At 33.3% G+C, this 17,399-nt stretch overlaps 1 protein-coding gene across 6 annotated transcripts; it reads right to left on the minus strand.

The window, feature by feature from the left end:
- Positions 1 to 2,255: 2,255 nt before the first annotated feature.
- Positions 2,256 to 11,265, minus strand: LOC105140308 (uncharacterized). Of its 6 annotated transcripts, none has more exons than XM_011047092.1 (11): positions 8,745 to 11,265; positions 8,346 to 8,585; positions 7,793 to 7,922; positions 7,297 to 7,449; positions 6,728 to 6,969; positions 6,576 to 6,657; positions 6,278 to 6,484; positions 5,429 to 5,664; positions 4,323 to 4,401; positions 4,112 to 4,249; positions 2,256 to 3,002 (listed from the first exon to the last, which is right to left on the minus strand). In XM_011047092.1, the coding sequence occupies exons 1-11, from the start codon at positions 10,985 to 10,987 to the stop codon at positions 2,847 to 2,849; spliced, it is 3,906 nt and encodes a 1,301-aa protein (XP_011045394.1). In that variant the 5' UTR covers positions 10,988 to 11,265; the 3' UTR covers positions 2,256 to 2,846. The 6 variants fall into 6 exon arrangements, with proteins under 6 accessions (XP_011045394.1, XP_011045389.1, XP_011045393.1 ...); XM_011047087.1 differs by having other exon boundaries at positions 6,278 to 6,490; XM_011047091.1 differs by having other exon boundaries at positions 6,576 to 6,645; positions 6,728 to 6,972.
- Between the last annotated feature and the right edge of the window lie 6,134 nt (positions 11,266 to 17,399).

The following is a 17,399-nucleotide window of genomic DNA, read 5'->3' on the forward strand; positions in this document are numbered from 1 at the left end:
ATAGGCCACCCCTGGTGGTGGAAACAGGCCCAAAAGCTCAGACTAGGAATAGGAATATACATGTGAGAATTCTCATAAAGCTATCCAAGTACACTGCAAATTTCTCCCTTGGAAGGTACAAGGTTCCAGTGTCGACCAAGCATTTTATAATATGCATGTCTGAATTCATGAGTCCAGATTCAGGTGATTTTGACTAAGCTGACTTGTAGTTTCATAATATGTATGTCTGACTGAATTCAGGACTCAGGTAGTAGAGCATGGAGATTAGAAATTTGTCTGGAGGATTTTGTTTAGAATGACAAAAGATTGCAGACTGTTCATAGGATTGATCGATCTCTTGAGAAAATTCAGGAAGATATATTATTGTCCTTGTGAAATGAGGAAAAAATTCCAAATTTTGATTCTCTTATGAAAGTTGTTAAGAGTACACATACACTTGTGAACACATCAAGTCTTTTGATTGCATGGTGAACCAAGCTTTACACTTCCTCACACTTAGTGAAACCCTTCCATGAAGACAGGAAAAAGAAACAGGAAAAAAAGTTAAAAGGGGTAGGACAGGTGTAAACTTCCATGCAAATTCTATTGTTAAAGGAAGGCTAGTTCTATGAACGAGGAAAAAAAAATCCCTCCAGGTTTAAAAGAAGGTGTCAAATCTTAATGGCAAAATTCTCTTATAGAAAGAAATCTATTATTGAATAATATTTATGGACTCTGAGAATATAACATGAATCCAAGGAGGAAATGGAGAGGACAGACTGATAAAAAAAAATGCAAATAATATAACAAAGTCGGTTTGCATGACAAAGTTAGCCTAGCCAGCTATGGAAATTCTAATCCAAATCAGAAATGGAAAGTACCCTATAAATCTAAGCCTCCAGCCAAAGAATTCACTCTTTTGTTCTCTTATTAGTATTACTCTACCGAAATTCTCTAAGATTTCCTCTCGTTTCTTTAAAAAAACAAATATGGTATGTCGTCGAAGATATGATGCTGAAGCTAGTAGCAGGAATTGCAGGAATTCATCACGAAGGAGTAGCAGCAGCTCTGTTCCTGGATGGGAGAAGGAATTTTGCTCAGAAATAGGCGGAATACAATGGAAACGTCTCTTGGAGGCAAAGAAATATATATCAGAAACAAACAAGATCATGCAACGGGATGAATCTGAAGGCAAGGAGTGCTTCTACAAAGCCAAGTATCGGTTTTGCTCTCTGAATTATGGCCATGCTTCTTATTGCAGCATATCCTTGCCAGATCCGAACAAGTATATTGATGAAATAGATTAGGATTCTGAATTTGATAACCAACTATTAATGGAAATGGAAGAAGCTCGCAAGCCAGCAACACGTTGCAAGGAAGAGAGTAGTTTTGTGGTGAATAATCCTTGGATGTTGCCCGTGGAACATATAAGGCCAACAGGATGGGATGTGTGTGAAGATTGGCAAGGACCAAGGTTGCTGACAGGTATGATTGTAGGAGATGGCAAGCATTGATAGAGATGATCACTACAGCTGCGCAGAATTTGGTGACAGCCATCTAGTCCAAGATATTCAAGGTTTTTATTTTTTTTTGTCTTATGATCAGTAAGGATGTTAAGCAATATGTGTTCATTTTCCAAATTGAAACAATCACTTAGAATTTTTATTTAGAGGGTAAAGGAGTGTGTTCTTGTTGAGTCAAAGGTAATTTAAATGTGAATTCCGCAGCAAGGTACAATCGCACAAATCTAAATCAACAGAATCTTTTAAAAAAAAAAAACCGATATGCAATAATGCGATGATAAACAATCTTTTTTTTTTTAAAACCGATATGCAATAATGCGATGATAAATTAGAAGTGATGCGTCTAAATTTGAACAATTGAAAAGGTTTTTTTTTTTTTTTTTAATTTCATGTATAATTGGGAACTATTTGGATAAACTGCGGATTGAGTATCTGTTTGTACATGGATACACAAGCTTGAGCCAAAAATTTTGTAGTTGACAAGATCTAGCCGGATAAAAAGAAGAGGGTTTTCTCGAATCAAGATAGGTGGAGTTAAGCCCTCAAGGAACGAACCTCTCTTTAAAATTTTAATCCCAATAAAAAAGAAATTGCACTTCCATTGTCATCTGTTAGCTTGATAGCAATTTTGTCCAGCCAGCCAAACTTGGTAACCAAAGCAGGTGCAAGTTACTGAGCCATGTCAAGCATTGTGAAAGGGTCAGCTAGCCTCTCATCAGTGGTGAGAGTTCGAGAATCAATTAAAGTCCTTGATAATTTCGAAGATGTTGGTTTAATTTCTTGATTGCATTGTTAACTTTTCATCTGTACAAAGCCGATACATTTACACAACTCAAAACAGTTAGCAATCTCCTATGTGAAATTACATTCAAACAGAACGCCTGTTCTTCGTTTTTGCCTTTCGATTCTTTTTTTTTTTGGTCCCTTGTGTAAAACAAATCTTTCAGAATTCAAATTACAAATCCTCACACAATCTGACATGACTGTCAAACTCAATACAAACCAGCTCTCCTGTTTTCTCCTTTATGTTTCCTTTACCCCTTATCGGTACAAACTAGCTCTTGTATGCGTGCAATCCACGATTTTTGGAAAAAGTCTTCAACTATTAGGTAATTCCTCTGCCATTATGTTGTCAGTTCTTCAGCTTTGCAGTTGGAACGATTTTCCATCTGCAAGACCTTTGGATCAAAGCTAAGTGCAGATGGCAGCCAACCACCAGACTCGTCTCCTACCTTTATGGATGGATTAACGTGACCAGAAATCTCAAGATCCTTGTCGTGCATGTCACACGATGGTCATCAAAATCTGTTAAATTGAATGGATCCCGACTTTTCAGTGGTTCAGTTACCTGCCATATGGCTTCCAACCCTCCTTCCATTGTCTCCTACTGCTGCTTCTTTCAAATGGAAAATTCGGAGCATCTGTATGTGTTCTGTATGTGCTGCTTCCACCTTGTTTCTTCAGGTCATTCCTCATCACTTCAAGATCATACTGTGCACGCTGCAAAACATTGCATACTGACTTTTCTCACAGAAGAAAAATGAACCACAGCATAGTGAAAGATTAATAGGTGTACAGCAAAGTAATCAGCTTATCCTCCAGATGAAGGGCTCCAGTTATGCTAAGCGGTAAAAGAAATCACAATGATTTGTTTCCGTTTTTACATGTAACAATTGAATTTATGAGTTTAAGGATTTACACTATATATAGCAGGGAGATAGAGCAAGGCCTACTGGCCTAACGAGAAAATGGCAGGCCTGAATGACCTGCAAAGGAGTATTTATGTAGTGACACAAGATCTATAACCTTAGGTTGTGGTGTGTTTTTCCATGGAAAACACACAAGAAATAAACATTATTCAGAGGAAAGGGTTGCTAACAAATGTCCAACAGACAAGTTTCCTAATTAATAGAAACCAAGTCCAGCAGATAACAAGAAGACCACTTCTTATTACACAAAGCACGAAGGAAAATAAGTAAATATGAGGCACTCCATGCAAGCATCCCAGCAAAGGAAACACCATGAATAAGACTAAAGAGACATACAGCAAGAGAGTTATATTTGTCAAAACAAAATTAAGTGCATTATGGGTTCTTGTTCAGAGAAATTAAGCATGATTGCCATTACTAGACAATGGAAAAGCAGCATCTTAGCAATGAGCAAATAAAGCAACATCATATTTTCACATAAAACAACTTCACAGTCAGCCTTGCAATCCATTAGTTGTTATGTCAGAACTTGTTTTTATACCTATACGTTCTCTACTCCACTCCCCCTGCTTTAACACTCTTTTCCGCAAACAACCGCAAATAGAATTTACATAATTTTCATTTCTATAAGAAACTATCTACTTGAAATCATGGGGGACTGGAGCAGTATCATAAATTGTACAAGAGACTGGCGAGCAGCACACTGACACCCTAAATGAGGTAATGCCTCTTATACTAGCTCAAAGACTACCTTGCTAGCAGAAGAAAATACTACAGAGCAGAAGTTTTTCCCATTTTGAGAGGGAAAAAATAATTATCAGGTTAACAGCAATACTAAAAAGTTGAGCCATTAAAAGAATGTGCAGGGACAGTAGATTGCATGATAGAAATGTGAAAAACCTTAGCAGGGTCTGAAAGCATGGCATATGCCTCCCCAATCATTTTAAAAATTCTGTCAGTGTCCTTGTGGACTTCTTCTCCTATCTCCTTCCACAGGCTATCATCTCCATTATCACTTCTTGCCAAGGAGTGACCAGCCTACGTCAATTACCAATGAGTCAAAAGGGCAAGTCATAATAAGATGTCAAAAAAAATTGAACATGTAGGAAACCTTGTCAGGATGGTGTCTAAGTGCAGCTTTGTGATATGCCTTCTTAACTTCTGATGCTGAAGCGGAAGGTTCGATTCCCCTGCCATCATAATTTGATTGGTAAACAATTGTATACCTCATATTTTAAATGAATCTTAAATTTAAAGCAATAATGAGATCACGATGACAATAACAATAAAAAGAACAGCAACTATAGACAAACATAATAATAACGGAAACAATAACAACAATAATAAACCAGTGATTTTGACATGATTGCAGGTTATGTCCTAGTTTTAGAATCATGAGTTAATTTCCTGATTGGTATTCTTTTTTTATTATTTTTAGGCTCAAATTCGAGACCTATTAGAGTGAAATGGGTACCGATTGAGTTACAAGCTCATTGGCAGGGGTAATGCACAAGCCAACCGTGAGCCCCCCCCCCAAAAAAAAAATCCAAACATTTACTATAGTCCCATCAAATTAGCATACATTATAATTTTCTAAGTTGGCTCCTCCAAAAATATTTATTTTCTTTCAAGTCCTATTATTTCTAACCCCCTACCCCACAACAACCTTAGTCACCCTCCGCCACCGCTCACTGGCTCCTTAACAAGCATTGACTGTTCATTTGATAAAAGATCTGTTTGATATCTTTCTAGTACCCAAACTACCATTTCAACCCTCCATCTCTCTCTCTAAAACCCAACCGTCAAATTCTGAATAAAAAATCTCAAATCCACTAAACATCTACAGAAATGAAAATCCACTATCAGAACTCATAAAACTTCAGCAGGGAAGGAGACTTGTTTTAGGAATGTATATCATCAAATTAATGACAGCTCAGCGTCTTAATAATGGTCAACTTACAGATGTTTGAAAAGACAAGTTAAATATATATTGGGGGGGGGGGGTAACATGTGCGAAAAAATGAGTGATCATAAATCTCTCTACCACAGGCAATGGAGCCACAGAAAGACTGCTCTCTGATGCGCTAGCAAACAACTACACTCCATGATCAAAATATTGAATAGAAATCATTCAAATTCCAGCTATGATTTTTGTGAAATGACAAGACTCTATAGAGAGATTAGAACATGTAACATCTAGAATTACAAAGGACTTACAGAATGAGGTACATATTCAGAGGAACCTCCTTTCTGCCTGCTGCTTCTATGGTAGAAAGACGTAAACGAGCTTGTCTAAGATCATTGGCCAAGTTTGTTGTTCTATCAGAGTGCCCGAACTGTTTAGTTTTCTCCTCTACTTGCTTAGTGAGAACAGCTACCAGCCTCTGAAGATCTCTAGCTGCTTGTCCATAATCCCTAATCATCTCATATAAAGTGGCTCGTCTAGAAATTGCCTAATAAAGCATGGAGAGTACTTGCATTACCAAAATGGTTGTTCTCGAACATATTTTAAGAAAAAAATCAGTGCCTTCCTAGAAATGTATCCCTTTTTTTTTTTCCATGGATACTGAATTGTGCACCCAAGGAAGAGCGAATGTGCAGATGCCAATTTAGTAATCAGTAAATTGTACCATTGTAAACCTGAATTCTTGTAGCAATTTAATAAGGCAAGTAATAAATCCAGGAAAATAATTAGTTATCTTGAAGACATGTCAATTTCAAACCAGATCTGCACCATGAATCAAAGCCAGCAATCCTTTTCAGTATGACTTGGTACCAGAAACAAAAACAATAATGGGCAGAATCAACTTTGTAATGAAGTACAGTTTTATAGCCTCAGAGTATACATTATTGATACCCAGACCTAATTTTGAGAGAATCACATTCAAGTGTTTTCACATAAGATCTAATTTAACCTTCAAGGCTTCATTTAAATTTTATTGTGCCTCAGCCAATATCATAAACGATCTGGCTCAAATAGGACTCAATAAAATTGCCCACAGGTCCCATGATGTCATTAGTGCCAAAAAGAAAATAGAAAAGGATGAAATCAAGTTAGAAGAAAACCTTCAAATAGTTTCCATCAAGAGCTATTGCTAGGCTGCAGTCTGCTGTAGCATCAGTGATTTGTCCCAGTGCTTTGTATGCAGCAGCTCTATTGCAAAAACAAATGGCTGCAAAAGGCCGTGATTCTATGTTACGTGACAGAGCAGCACTGTAATGTTCTATAGCTTCTGAATGCTTTCCTGCTTGAAATGCTTCATTCCCTGCAGCCTGCAGCTAGCCATATTAATGCCATGAGGTAGCAGATTAAAATATGTCAAAACACTATTCAGGGAAAAAAAATCTAACAAGAATCCAATACCTTATGGCGTATGAGTTCATGTACAGTGGCAGCTAAGAACACCAGTGATTCTTGAGTTTCAATACCAATCCTGGACAGACTACTGGAGTAAGAATACTGTTATCATCACTCAAACAAATGATATCGGAAATATTCAAGGCATATAAACTTACCTCATTGCAGTAGAAGGAGGTTCCACTTGCTTCTCTAGTGAACCAATAGCCTCCTCCAGCCTTCCAAGATGGAAGTAAGATTTGAAAATGAGGCGGCAACGCCAGATCATAAATGACGTGTCCTTTGTGAGTTCAGGACCAATATTTTCTACATGGTAATCAGCATGTAATGGAGGAGAATTCTTCTTGGCAGAGTCAAATGTATGCTCGCACAGTTGAATTACCTCTTCATACTTCCGCAGCTGCTGGATGACACAAAAGTTAACCAAGTTCCAACCAGTGTTTTGTTGTGTATTAGAATCAAAATGGTGAAATAGTAACCACACTTATGTAGGATTTGATGTTGGGCTGGATCAGCATAGCCAGTACCAGCCCAAGTTGTGGTTTGTTGGCAACCAATGTAAATTAGTCACACACTTCTTATGAAATGAATACTAATGACGTGAAGAAAATGAATAACACAGCTTGCCCCAGCAAGATGGGAGTGAGGTTCACTTGCATAGAAAGAGACTAATAGGATGCGGTTCACTCAAAGTAACTTTCAAAGGTTCGGTAAAAGAAACACAAACCATGAAAAGAGACTCTGCTTTCATTTCAAGTAATTTTTCAGAGCATGAACTTATCAACAAACCCTCAGCAATTACTTGTAAAGCACTCTCTGCATCATTAGGCGCTCCCTGTTTCAGAAGTTCAGCAGAATGTTGCATGCACTCAGACACTCTCTGCCAGTCAAGAAAAACAGTTAATGGGCATGAAATAAAAAAATCATAAATGGTCAATTCAAAAGACATTAAAGCAAAGTTCCTCGGCCATGTAGTTTGTGGAGTTGTAATTCTTAACCACTCACCCATGGTTCAAGCTTTGGCAGCAACACAACAACATACAAGAGGTTCAGACATTGATGGAATCCATCAACTCAATCAGTATTAAGTCATTAATTGTGCATTTCATGCCATTATATAACTTATGAAACATTTCACAGGGACAGTCAGACCACAAACTCAATAAACTATCAATGATAAGGTCTTATTTGAACAAAAGAAAAGAAAAGAAAAGAAAGATTACCTGTGCCTTTTGCAACCCATCAGAGGCTTCAACAGAAATTTTTCGGTCCACACAGGCATCAATGCCGAACTGCAAGCACTTTTTGAAATATTGCACTGCACCTTCAACGTCCCCCAGAGCAAGGTAACAACTTGGAACGAAAAGGAAAATAAGCACAGCACATAAACACAAGAAAAACTGCATTTAGAAGGAGCTGCTATTCAACATAATCAGAAGCTTAATAATTAGAAAAGGGAATTGGCCTGAGAATAAGTGATTAAAAGCTTAATGAGCTACATGATAAGCACGAAGTTAAACTTAAAATCATTTGTATATTCTGTGTCTACATCCACAAACAGCAAGATGCTAACTCAAACACACAACGAAAACATAACTTCTGTGTCAACTTAATGAACTAATATGACAACCAGAGCATAATAAGGCAGCAATTATGAAATCTAAAGTAAAAATAAATTGAATAAGAAATTGAACTAGAATTACATGCACGAATACATAACAATTAAATCATCAAATCATCCAGAAAATTTATCAGAAACAAAAGGTGGAGCTTTACTTTGCAGCTCTGACTTGCACCCTGGTAAAATTGGGACCAATTGCAGCAGCCATCTTACAGTCTCCTAGTGCATCTCTCATTCTTCCAAGAGACATACGGGTAGCTGCACGGTTGCTATAGCACAACATCAATGCCCTGAGACAGCTTACAGATGTCTCGCTTTTAGAAACACAATTTACACCTTGTGTGTAACAATCTTCAGCTTTAGACAAATCCCCATTTTTATATGCTTGGTTTCCCCTAAAATAAAAGGAAAGAAAAATATAAGTGCAATAAAAGCTTGCAATCATACAGAAAGGTTACAGAAGTACATGTAGTAGATATATAAACAAGAGAATACATTCCATATCAAATAATTTTATAAAAGAATGACATGGAGTTGACTGGAATTTATCTTGCCTCAGTCGCCACTTCTCACATGCTTCTTGAGCTGCAACAGATGCAGAAACAGACCCTTGATTGATCTCCAGTCCTTTAAGCAGCTCACCATTATCACCAACCACGTGTGAAGGAGCAGATAGGCCAACTTTCTTGCTCCGTACAGGGGACAAGGGTGAAGAAGATCCAGAAAATGGTGTAAATTGCAAAGAAGATGATACATATGAACCTTTGGAAGTAGCACTGGAATTAAAGGAATCATTATCAGCTCTAAAGAGATTGTTCTTTTTATGGTGATGCTTAGGCGATACATGTGCAGTAGAAGAGGCAGCAAAGGTGAAGCCTGAATTGACAGTATCTTCTGAACTCACAGCTGAAAAGAATTTAGTGCTGAGGTCACTATCTAGATTTGTACTTGAACTGGCTTCACTTTCTGCTAACGTAACTATAACATCATTGATAGAATATATTTCCTCATTTGCAGACTTACAGCTTTCAGTTTCAGCCCCTGAAATAGACTCCTCCAGATGATTTTCAGCTCCGATACCTTTATCAAAACAGTATTCAGAATTTTTCTCTATAATTTCTCTGCATTTCATATCCTCTTCATTTATATCCATTCGCTGTGTTGCAACAACCAGATCTTCATCTATTGCATCATTCAGAACAGTTGGTTGTGAATCAGTTGATGCATGTTGACTGTCTAGTGCGAAAGACTCCTCTGATGTGACAGAAGTTTCCCTGGAATTTCTAGCATCAGACAATGTTTCCTGATATGGTGAAATATCCATTGGTGAATATGATTCGGAAGCCTCTGGAATTTCTTGGGAGCCACTTTCCCTGGTAACAAAATCAAGACCTGGCGACAGAGGGACTCTGACAGGTTGCTTCAACTTTCCCCTTTTCTTCTTTACTTTTGAATCTTTAAACTTTGTACTGAATTCCATCTTCGGATTTAAGTCAGTGAAAAGATTTCCTTTAGGATTTGGCGTTTTAAATTCTACAAATGGCGACCCAGTGCCATCTTGCTTGCTTGTAAAACTAAACCCATCTGTCTCCTCAAGTCCACCAGTAGGTGGCACCCTGAACGCATTCCAACCAGCCAATCTACTGGATGAGAAGACATGAGATGGTCCCGCAATTCCAATTGGTTGTGTATCAACTTTTGGCTGATCCATAGATGAATGAATACCACTTACATCTTTACCCGGCGTTCCTCCTTCAAAAATAAATTCAGTGGGATCACCACAATCGTGGAATTTCTTATCACCCTTATTTACAGTTGGCATATCCTTTCTGGAGATTCGACAAGAAGAAAATCCCATGTTGGTTTGACCTGAAGATTCTACCTTCGCACTTCCAATTTTCAACTTGCACCCCATCTCGTGTGAAATTGCACTCTCGTTCTCTCCACCAACATAACCACCAATGCTTTCCCTGCTTCCAACGGCAAAACTATCCTTCTCATTGGTCTCATTATTAACATTGTTAGTGACTACATAGTCCTTTATGTTCAAATTCTTGATTTGATCAGGAAGGGCATTCTCTGCAGCAGCGGCAAACATTTCACTACCCTTTTCACTACTTTTAAATCCAAACTTTTTGATATCATCAGCTTGAAAACTACCACCACCATTAGTGGCATCTCCAGCCTCTTCAATATTCAATTTCTTCTCCAACTCATCTGGTGGCAGTGACTCCACATTTCTCCCAATAGAACTACCTACATTGTCACCGCTCCCAAACTTGCCATTAACACTTAACCTAGATGCCCCATCCACAGCATTCTCCTTATCATCAATGCCCAACTTCTGCATGCTCTCGTCAACACCATGATTCTTATTACCATCACTTGCAAAAACGAAACCACTCTTCTCCCTCACATCTACATTAGTTTCACTTCCCGTTCTCAAACCTTTCAAGTTCTCTATAATTCCCTTGCCGGAATTCGAGTTAAACCCCATATTACTTGGACTAGCTCCAAACACAAACGCCTCATCACCACCACTCCCAGAACCACCCGGTTCAACCTGACTCCCATCGGATCGGAACTGATTGAGACCGAGCCCAGCCCAGGTTTCTTCATTGGACTTAAAATTCTGGGGATTCGATTGCCTCCTAGCTTTTGCCAATCTTGGCCTCGAAAGACCACCTTTAGTTGACGAGGACGATGATGATCGAGAGCTAAAGTTTGGATTTTGGTTACTAATTCGGGTTGAATTTGGGAACCCAGAATTTAAATTATCAAAATTCGATGGGTTCATGCTGGTTTCTTGTTTTGATTGAGAATTTTTTGAAGCTAAATAACAATAATAATGAGATGCGGAGAGAGGAACGAGAAAGCTGACCGTTGGTGATATTGATGTTGCTATTAGGATTTTGAATCGGAGCTCCGGTGTCTAGCAACGCCGGTGACATGTCAATGCAGGAGTCATTAAATCGGAGGGTGGAGAATAGGGTGGTGGGAACTTGAAGATCAAAGAGGTGACGTCGTTAGTGGAGTAAATGATTGGTTTTTTTTGTTTCAACATACATAATTGGCTTAATTAATTTAAATGTTTGCGTAGTAATAAATATCTTTTGGAGTTTAGCTTTGCTGTGTTTTCTTGTCTTGAAGGAAATTGCGATGGGCTGGCACTCCTGAAGATTTTTTGGATAATTTTTTGTTTTTGTGTTTAAAAAAAAAATAATTTTTAATTAATTTTTTATATTTAAAAATGATTTTAATGTGCTGATATTAAAATTAATTTTTAAAAATAAAAATAATATTATTTTAATATATTTTTAAATAAAATTTTTTTAAAAAATAATTATTAATACACACACTCTCAAATATCTCCTACCTAAGTCTTTTTTTTTTAATTTGTTTTTTTAAGTTTATCTCTTATTATTTTGATTAATTAAAATTTTATATTTTTTTAGGTTTGCATTTTATCTTATGATGGGATTCTACAATTCATATCACAAGTTTTGAAAAATAAATTATGTTGATTTTAATTATTTTTTAAGTTCATCCATCATCATTATGTTTGTCAAAAATTAATATTTTTTATTTTTTATTTTTTTTATAAAGTTATTTCAATATTATATCTCGGGTTATGGTTCATCAAGTTTGACTTATATCTTTTTTTTATTGCTTTTTAATTTTTATTATCAATATTATGTTGGTTAGAGAATTAATTTTTATAATTTTATTTAGTCTGATTTATAAAGAGTTATCCCAATCTTATAACTATGTTATAGATTTAATTTGATTTTTGCACAAACTAGATAATAAAAAATTATTATGTTTGGTTGTTTCAGAAAACATATTTTAAAGAATTCATTTATGTGATGATTCAGATAAACTTGAGTCAATTTTTATTTTGTTTTTAAAATTTATTTTCTTTTTAATTTTGTAATTTATCATTTTATTTGTTAAAAATTAAAATTCATATTTTTTTATACAATTATCTCATTCTCATTTAATTTTTATTTTGTTAATAAATAAAATAATTGCAATGTTTTAGGAATATTATAAGATATATTTTTATAATATTGACAAGAATTCATCTTTTGCATTAAATTGTTGTTGTTTTTATCATTTTATTTTTTATTAATATTTTATTTTCTTATCATATTATTAAATTAATTGAATTTATTAAATTTAATGACTGGTAGAATCTTACAAAAATTTTAAAAAAATATTTACATTTTTTTTATATCTTTTCTGTGATAACAAAAAAAAAAAGAAAAAAAAAAGCGTGGCACATTACACGCAACCTCTCTAGTTCTATATTTGTACAACATATGATAATTGAAATCTATGTACAATTCTAGATGGTTGTTTCAATATTTAAGCAATCAATTATTTTTTAGACCTTGTATTTTGAGTGAAATAATTATACAATCCTTTTTATTTGAGAAAATCAAAATTTAGTCCATGTTTCTTAATAATATATCTTTGTAACTCAATCATTTTGGTTGTTTTTTCATGCAAAATTAGTTTTTTTTCTCAATAAAATTTCCTTCATTTCCAGTTCAACTTTCTAAACTGGCCTATTGGAAACAAAAATAATCACATGAAAAAGGGTAATTCGTTCATGAAGGAAAAACAGGTCAATAGTCAACTTTGATCAAGGAACTAACATGTAATTTTCAAAATTAAAAAGGCTAGCTTATAAAATATCAAAAGAACAACCATAAAATTATAATTTACTCCAGTGTCAACGAAAATAGATTTCCATCAGTTAGGTGACCTCACGAAGTACCTTCGTTTTGGCATAAAAGAGGTAAATATTTTTAGAAAATAAAAAAATATAATATTCAGGTAATTGTTTTAGAAAATAAGAAAATATAATATTCAGGTAATTTGACCGAGTATATTAATAAACTCTATTAATTTAATAATATTATTAAAAAATAAAATATTAAAAATAAATAATGTGAAAAAACAACAATGATTAAATACAAAAGATAAACACTTGTCAACATTATAGAAATATATGTTCACAATATTTAAAAAATATGTCAATGATGTTATTTGTTAACAAATTAAAAATTAAATAAGAATAGAATAATTTCATAAAAATAAAAACATATGAATATAAAAAAATAAATTACCGTTAATCTTTTAAATCATAATCCAAGTTATAAAACCGAAAATAATATATATATGAAAACATCACGAGGGTTAAAATCATAAAAAAAACAATACAAAAAAACTCAAAATAAAAAAATCCAATAAAATAATAAGTGTTAAAATTTTAATTAAAAAATAAATCAAAAGAAAACAACAAATTTTAAATTTAAGAGTTAAATTGAAAAGAATAAAAACATTAACAAAAAAAAAATATATTATAAACTTGGATTGAAAAGTAAAACTAAAAACAATGAAACTTTCATAAAAGATTTTAAAAAATATAAAAAATTATAAGAATAAGCATCAAATTAAACATAATAATAAAAAATGAATATACATAATTCTTCAACAATTTTTTTTACACTAAAAAAACTCCTAGATGTAAATTGAAAAACTTATGCATGTATTTAATTAAACAACCTAATAACCATTGTGTAAAGTGATAAAAAATTTTTATCAACAATAAACAAAAATAAAATTAAGAAAACCAAGAAAAGAATGAAAATCAAGATATCTAACATTATAATATAAATAATTTGACACTTAAAATTTGTAATAGAAACCAATATACATTAAAATTTATTAAACAATAATTAAAAAACAATGTGAGACTTCACATATGAAAAATCTTATAAAAAATCAATATTAAAAAAAATAATCTATATAAAATTAAGAAAAAATCACAAATTAATCAAACCTACTTCTCTAAAAATTAAATACACTCAATATCATTTAAAAATAATCACAATCTAATTAAAATATAAACCCAAGATTTATTTAAAAAAATATATACAAATAATGCATTATTTTTAAAAAAACTAAAAAATAAAAAAATCAAGTCAGAGCTGTTGGGTCGGGTAAGTCAGGCCTAGTGCCTGGCCATAAAGCAACAACTTACATGCAGGCCTTTATTTTTTAAAAAAGTTTAATGTTCGCCCTAAATATTTCAGTAAAAAAAAAAAAGGATGGCCTGCGATTCCAAAATCTAGTCATTATGGTTGCCGAGAAAACAGAGTCCTTTTTTTTATCCAAAATTCAATTTTCAATTTATTTTTGATCTAAAACACCTAGAAAACACCCTATAGACCTTGTTAAACCAATTCATAGCCATTAAAAAACCAATAAATCACCTCAAAACCCGAAATCCTCCCAAAACAAAAATTTTTCATGAGCTCAAATACATTATTTTAGGTGTTTTTAAGATAAACAAACACCTAATCATAATCTCCCTCGTCATATAAAACCTTTTAACATGGAAATTAATCGTTTTGTGGTTGAAATCTTCCACAGTAACCATTTTTTCTATCTAAGTTGGAATCCAGTAACTCACTCTCTCTCCTCCTAATAAAAAAAGCTAAAAAAAAAAGAAAAATAAAGTTAGGTACCAAAATGTTTTGTCTTCAAATTCAAGAAATTGACTGTCTAATATCTAAAAAATATAGAGAATTAAAATAAATGTTTTAACGAAACTTTTAACCACCCATATTACTTGAGATTTTCACTTCAGTCCCTTAGCTTTCAATTCAACCCTCCCCTCCTAAAGAAATATACAATTGTGGGCTAATTTGGACTCAAAAAAGTCAAATTGTGCAAAATAAAAGTTTGAGGATGAAAGTGAAAATTTCAAAAAAAAATACGTTGCTCTAATCCACGATGTATTGTGAGAGAATGCACAATAATTCTAGCATAATGAAAAACTGATGCTTTTTAGTTATGATTAAATAATTCTAAAAAAATAATAAAAGTAGACTTGCGTTAGTGGGGCGAGCTAGGTAAATTGGTCAAGTTTGATAACAGAATTAATTAGTTGAGACTATTTTATGTCCCGCTGCATATAAAATTATTATTTTTTATTAAAATACATTCACTTCGAATTTAAGTCTTTTTAGATGATTTTGATAAATTTTCGATTTAATTTTATTTGCAACGTTGAATGTGAATTTTTTTAACCAAAGCAGGTCTTTAAAATTAAATTACATAGGAGTCGTTTTAATGTGACTTGATCGACTTAATTAATCCAAAAAAAACCTTATCAATCTATACCAGAATTCCAAAGATGAAATTGAAGAAAAAAGGATTAAATTGATAGGAAAAAAACTCTTAATTTGACTCTTTATTTATTATTGGTTTAAAATTAAATTACGTAGAAGTTATCTTAATAATCCAATTGACTTGACTAGTTAAAAAACAATTCAGAAAATCATTAGAAAAAATCGAGGATGATATCGAGAGAGAAAAAATCTGAAAGAAATTAAAATAAATTAATATATATATATATATATATATATATATATATATAAAGAGAACAGCAGCATTGACATGGCAAATCTATTACAGTACAAGTAGATCGGTAGCTAGGATGATGGTCCACCAGTCAAGGAGGCATTCTAATGGCTCTAGCTACCCAAGCAACAAATGAATTTGCTGTTCTAGGAAGATGTTGGTGCTACGTGCTATGTTAGAATGGTGTAACACCCATTGTTGTTAAAATCACGAGTGTTAATATCGTGAGTTGAATCTTAAAACTGTATAATTTTATGAGTTAATATATATATAACATATCAAATAAGGTTAAAATTTAAAATCGATCAAACTCGGTTAAAATTAATCAAACTCGGTTAAAAGCGGTCAAATCAGACCAATTTTATAAATTTGACCGATTTCGAGTTTCAACCCGTAAAAATTAAAAAATTTACTTATGGCATCCAAAAAAGATTCTTCTAGTAATAAGCTTGATGTGAGATGGCAACATGGTATATATATTGATAAGAATTTTAAAAAAGTTCAGTGCAAGTATTGTCAAAAAATTATCAGTGAAAATATTTTTTGTTTCAAATAGCATTTGACTTGAATCGTGATTTGAAGATTCAAATTGATAATATTGATATTGGCACTAGTAAAAGCACTAATATTCATAATATTGGTGTTGGTACTAGTAATGACACTAATAATCCTCTTGATGCTAATGACATTGTTGATATTGATATTGGTACTAATAATAGCACTAATGTTCATAATATTGGTGTTGGTGCTAATAGTGACACTAATAATCCTCTTAATGCTAATAACATTGATGATATTGATATTGGTACTAGTACTAGCACTAATGTTCATAATATTAGTGTTGGTACCAGTAGTGACACTAATAATCCTCTTGATGCTAATGACATTGATGATATTAATATTAGTACTAGTAATAACACTAATGTTTATAATATTGGTGTTGATACTAGTTGTGACACTAATAATTCTCTTGATGTTAATGACATTAATGAATGTCTGAGGAATAATAAGGAAGATGAATGTAATGAAGCTGATTTTAGTTTACATAATATACCAGCAGATTATTTGTTGGTAAGTCCTTCAAATGTTCTTGAAAACCATGAGATACTACGCATTTCAGCTTTTATGAAGATAGAACTGAAATGATAAGAGGGTATTGTCGAGAGAGATGCATGCTTTGGCTTTGAGTATAGGTTCTTTCTCTTCCTCTTCCACATGGTTCTTTCTGTATAACAAGTAACCAACCCTCCATGGTTGAAATAAAGTTTCTATTACTCGGGTTGCCAATCTCTATCTGCCAGCTATGAAGCTCCCTCTCCTCCAAGTAAAGAGACAATTAATGGAGTTTAAGCTTCTCTTGCTCTTCTTATTCTTCTTCTTCTCACTAAAATAATGCTCTCTTCTTATGGGCCCGGTGCTTCTATCATTTGAACACAGTTGATGTCTCAATGCTTGAAATTAAGTTCGGAGAAGATACAGGTACAAAACTATAATGAGCCGCAAAGCTCGCTTGGATATTCAAGATTCAAGTAAAACTCATATCCATATATACGGTTCTTTATTTAAACTCGAGCATAACATGTGCCATAATGCTTTTCTAGATAGGATCTAAGGTCCTATCTGTTGGATGAAATTTATTTATTTTTAAATATATTTAGAAAATTAAATTTCAAGAAAGTTAATTATTTTTTGATTTTTAGTTATGTCATAAAAAATGAGTTAGAAAATAATTTATTAATATTTTATTTTTCTCAAGTTTATTAAAATAATAA

This window comes from Populus euphratica, unplaced genomic scaffold (genome assembly GCF_000495115.2).
Source record: "Populus euphratica unplaced genomic scaffold, PopEup_1.0 scaffold105.1, whole genome shotgun sequence".
NCBI classification, from domain to species: Eukaryota; Viridiplantae; Streptophyta; class Magnoliopsida; order Malpighiales; family Salicaceae; genus Populus; species Populus euphratica.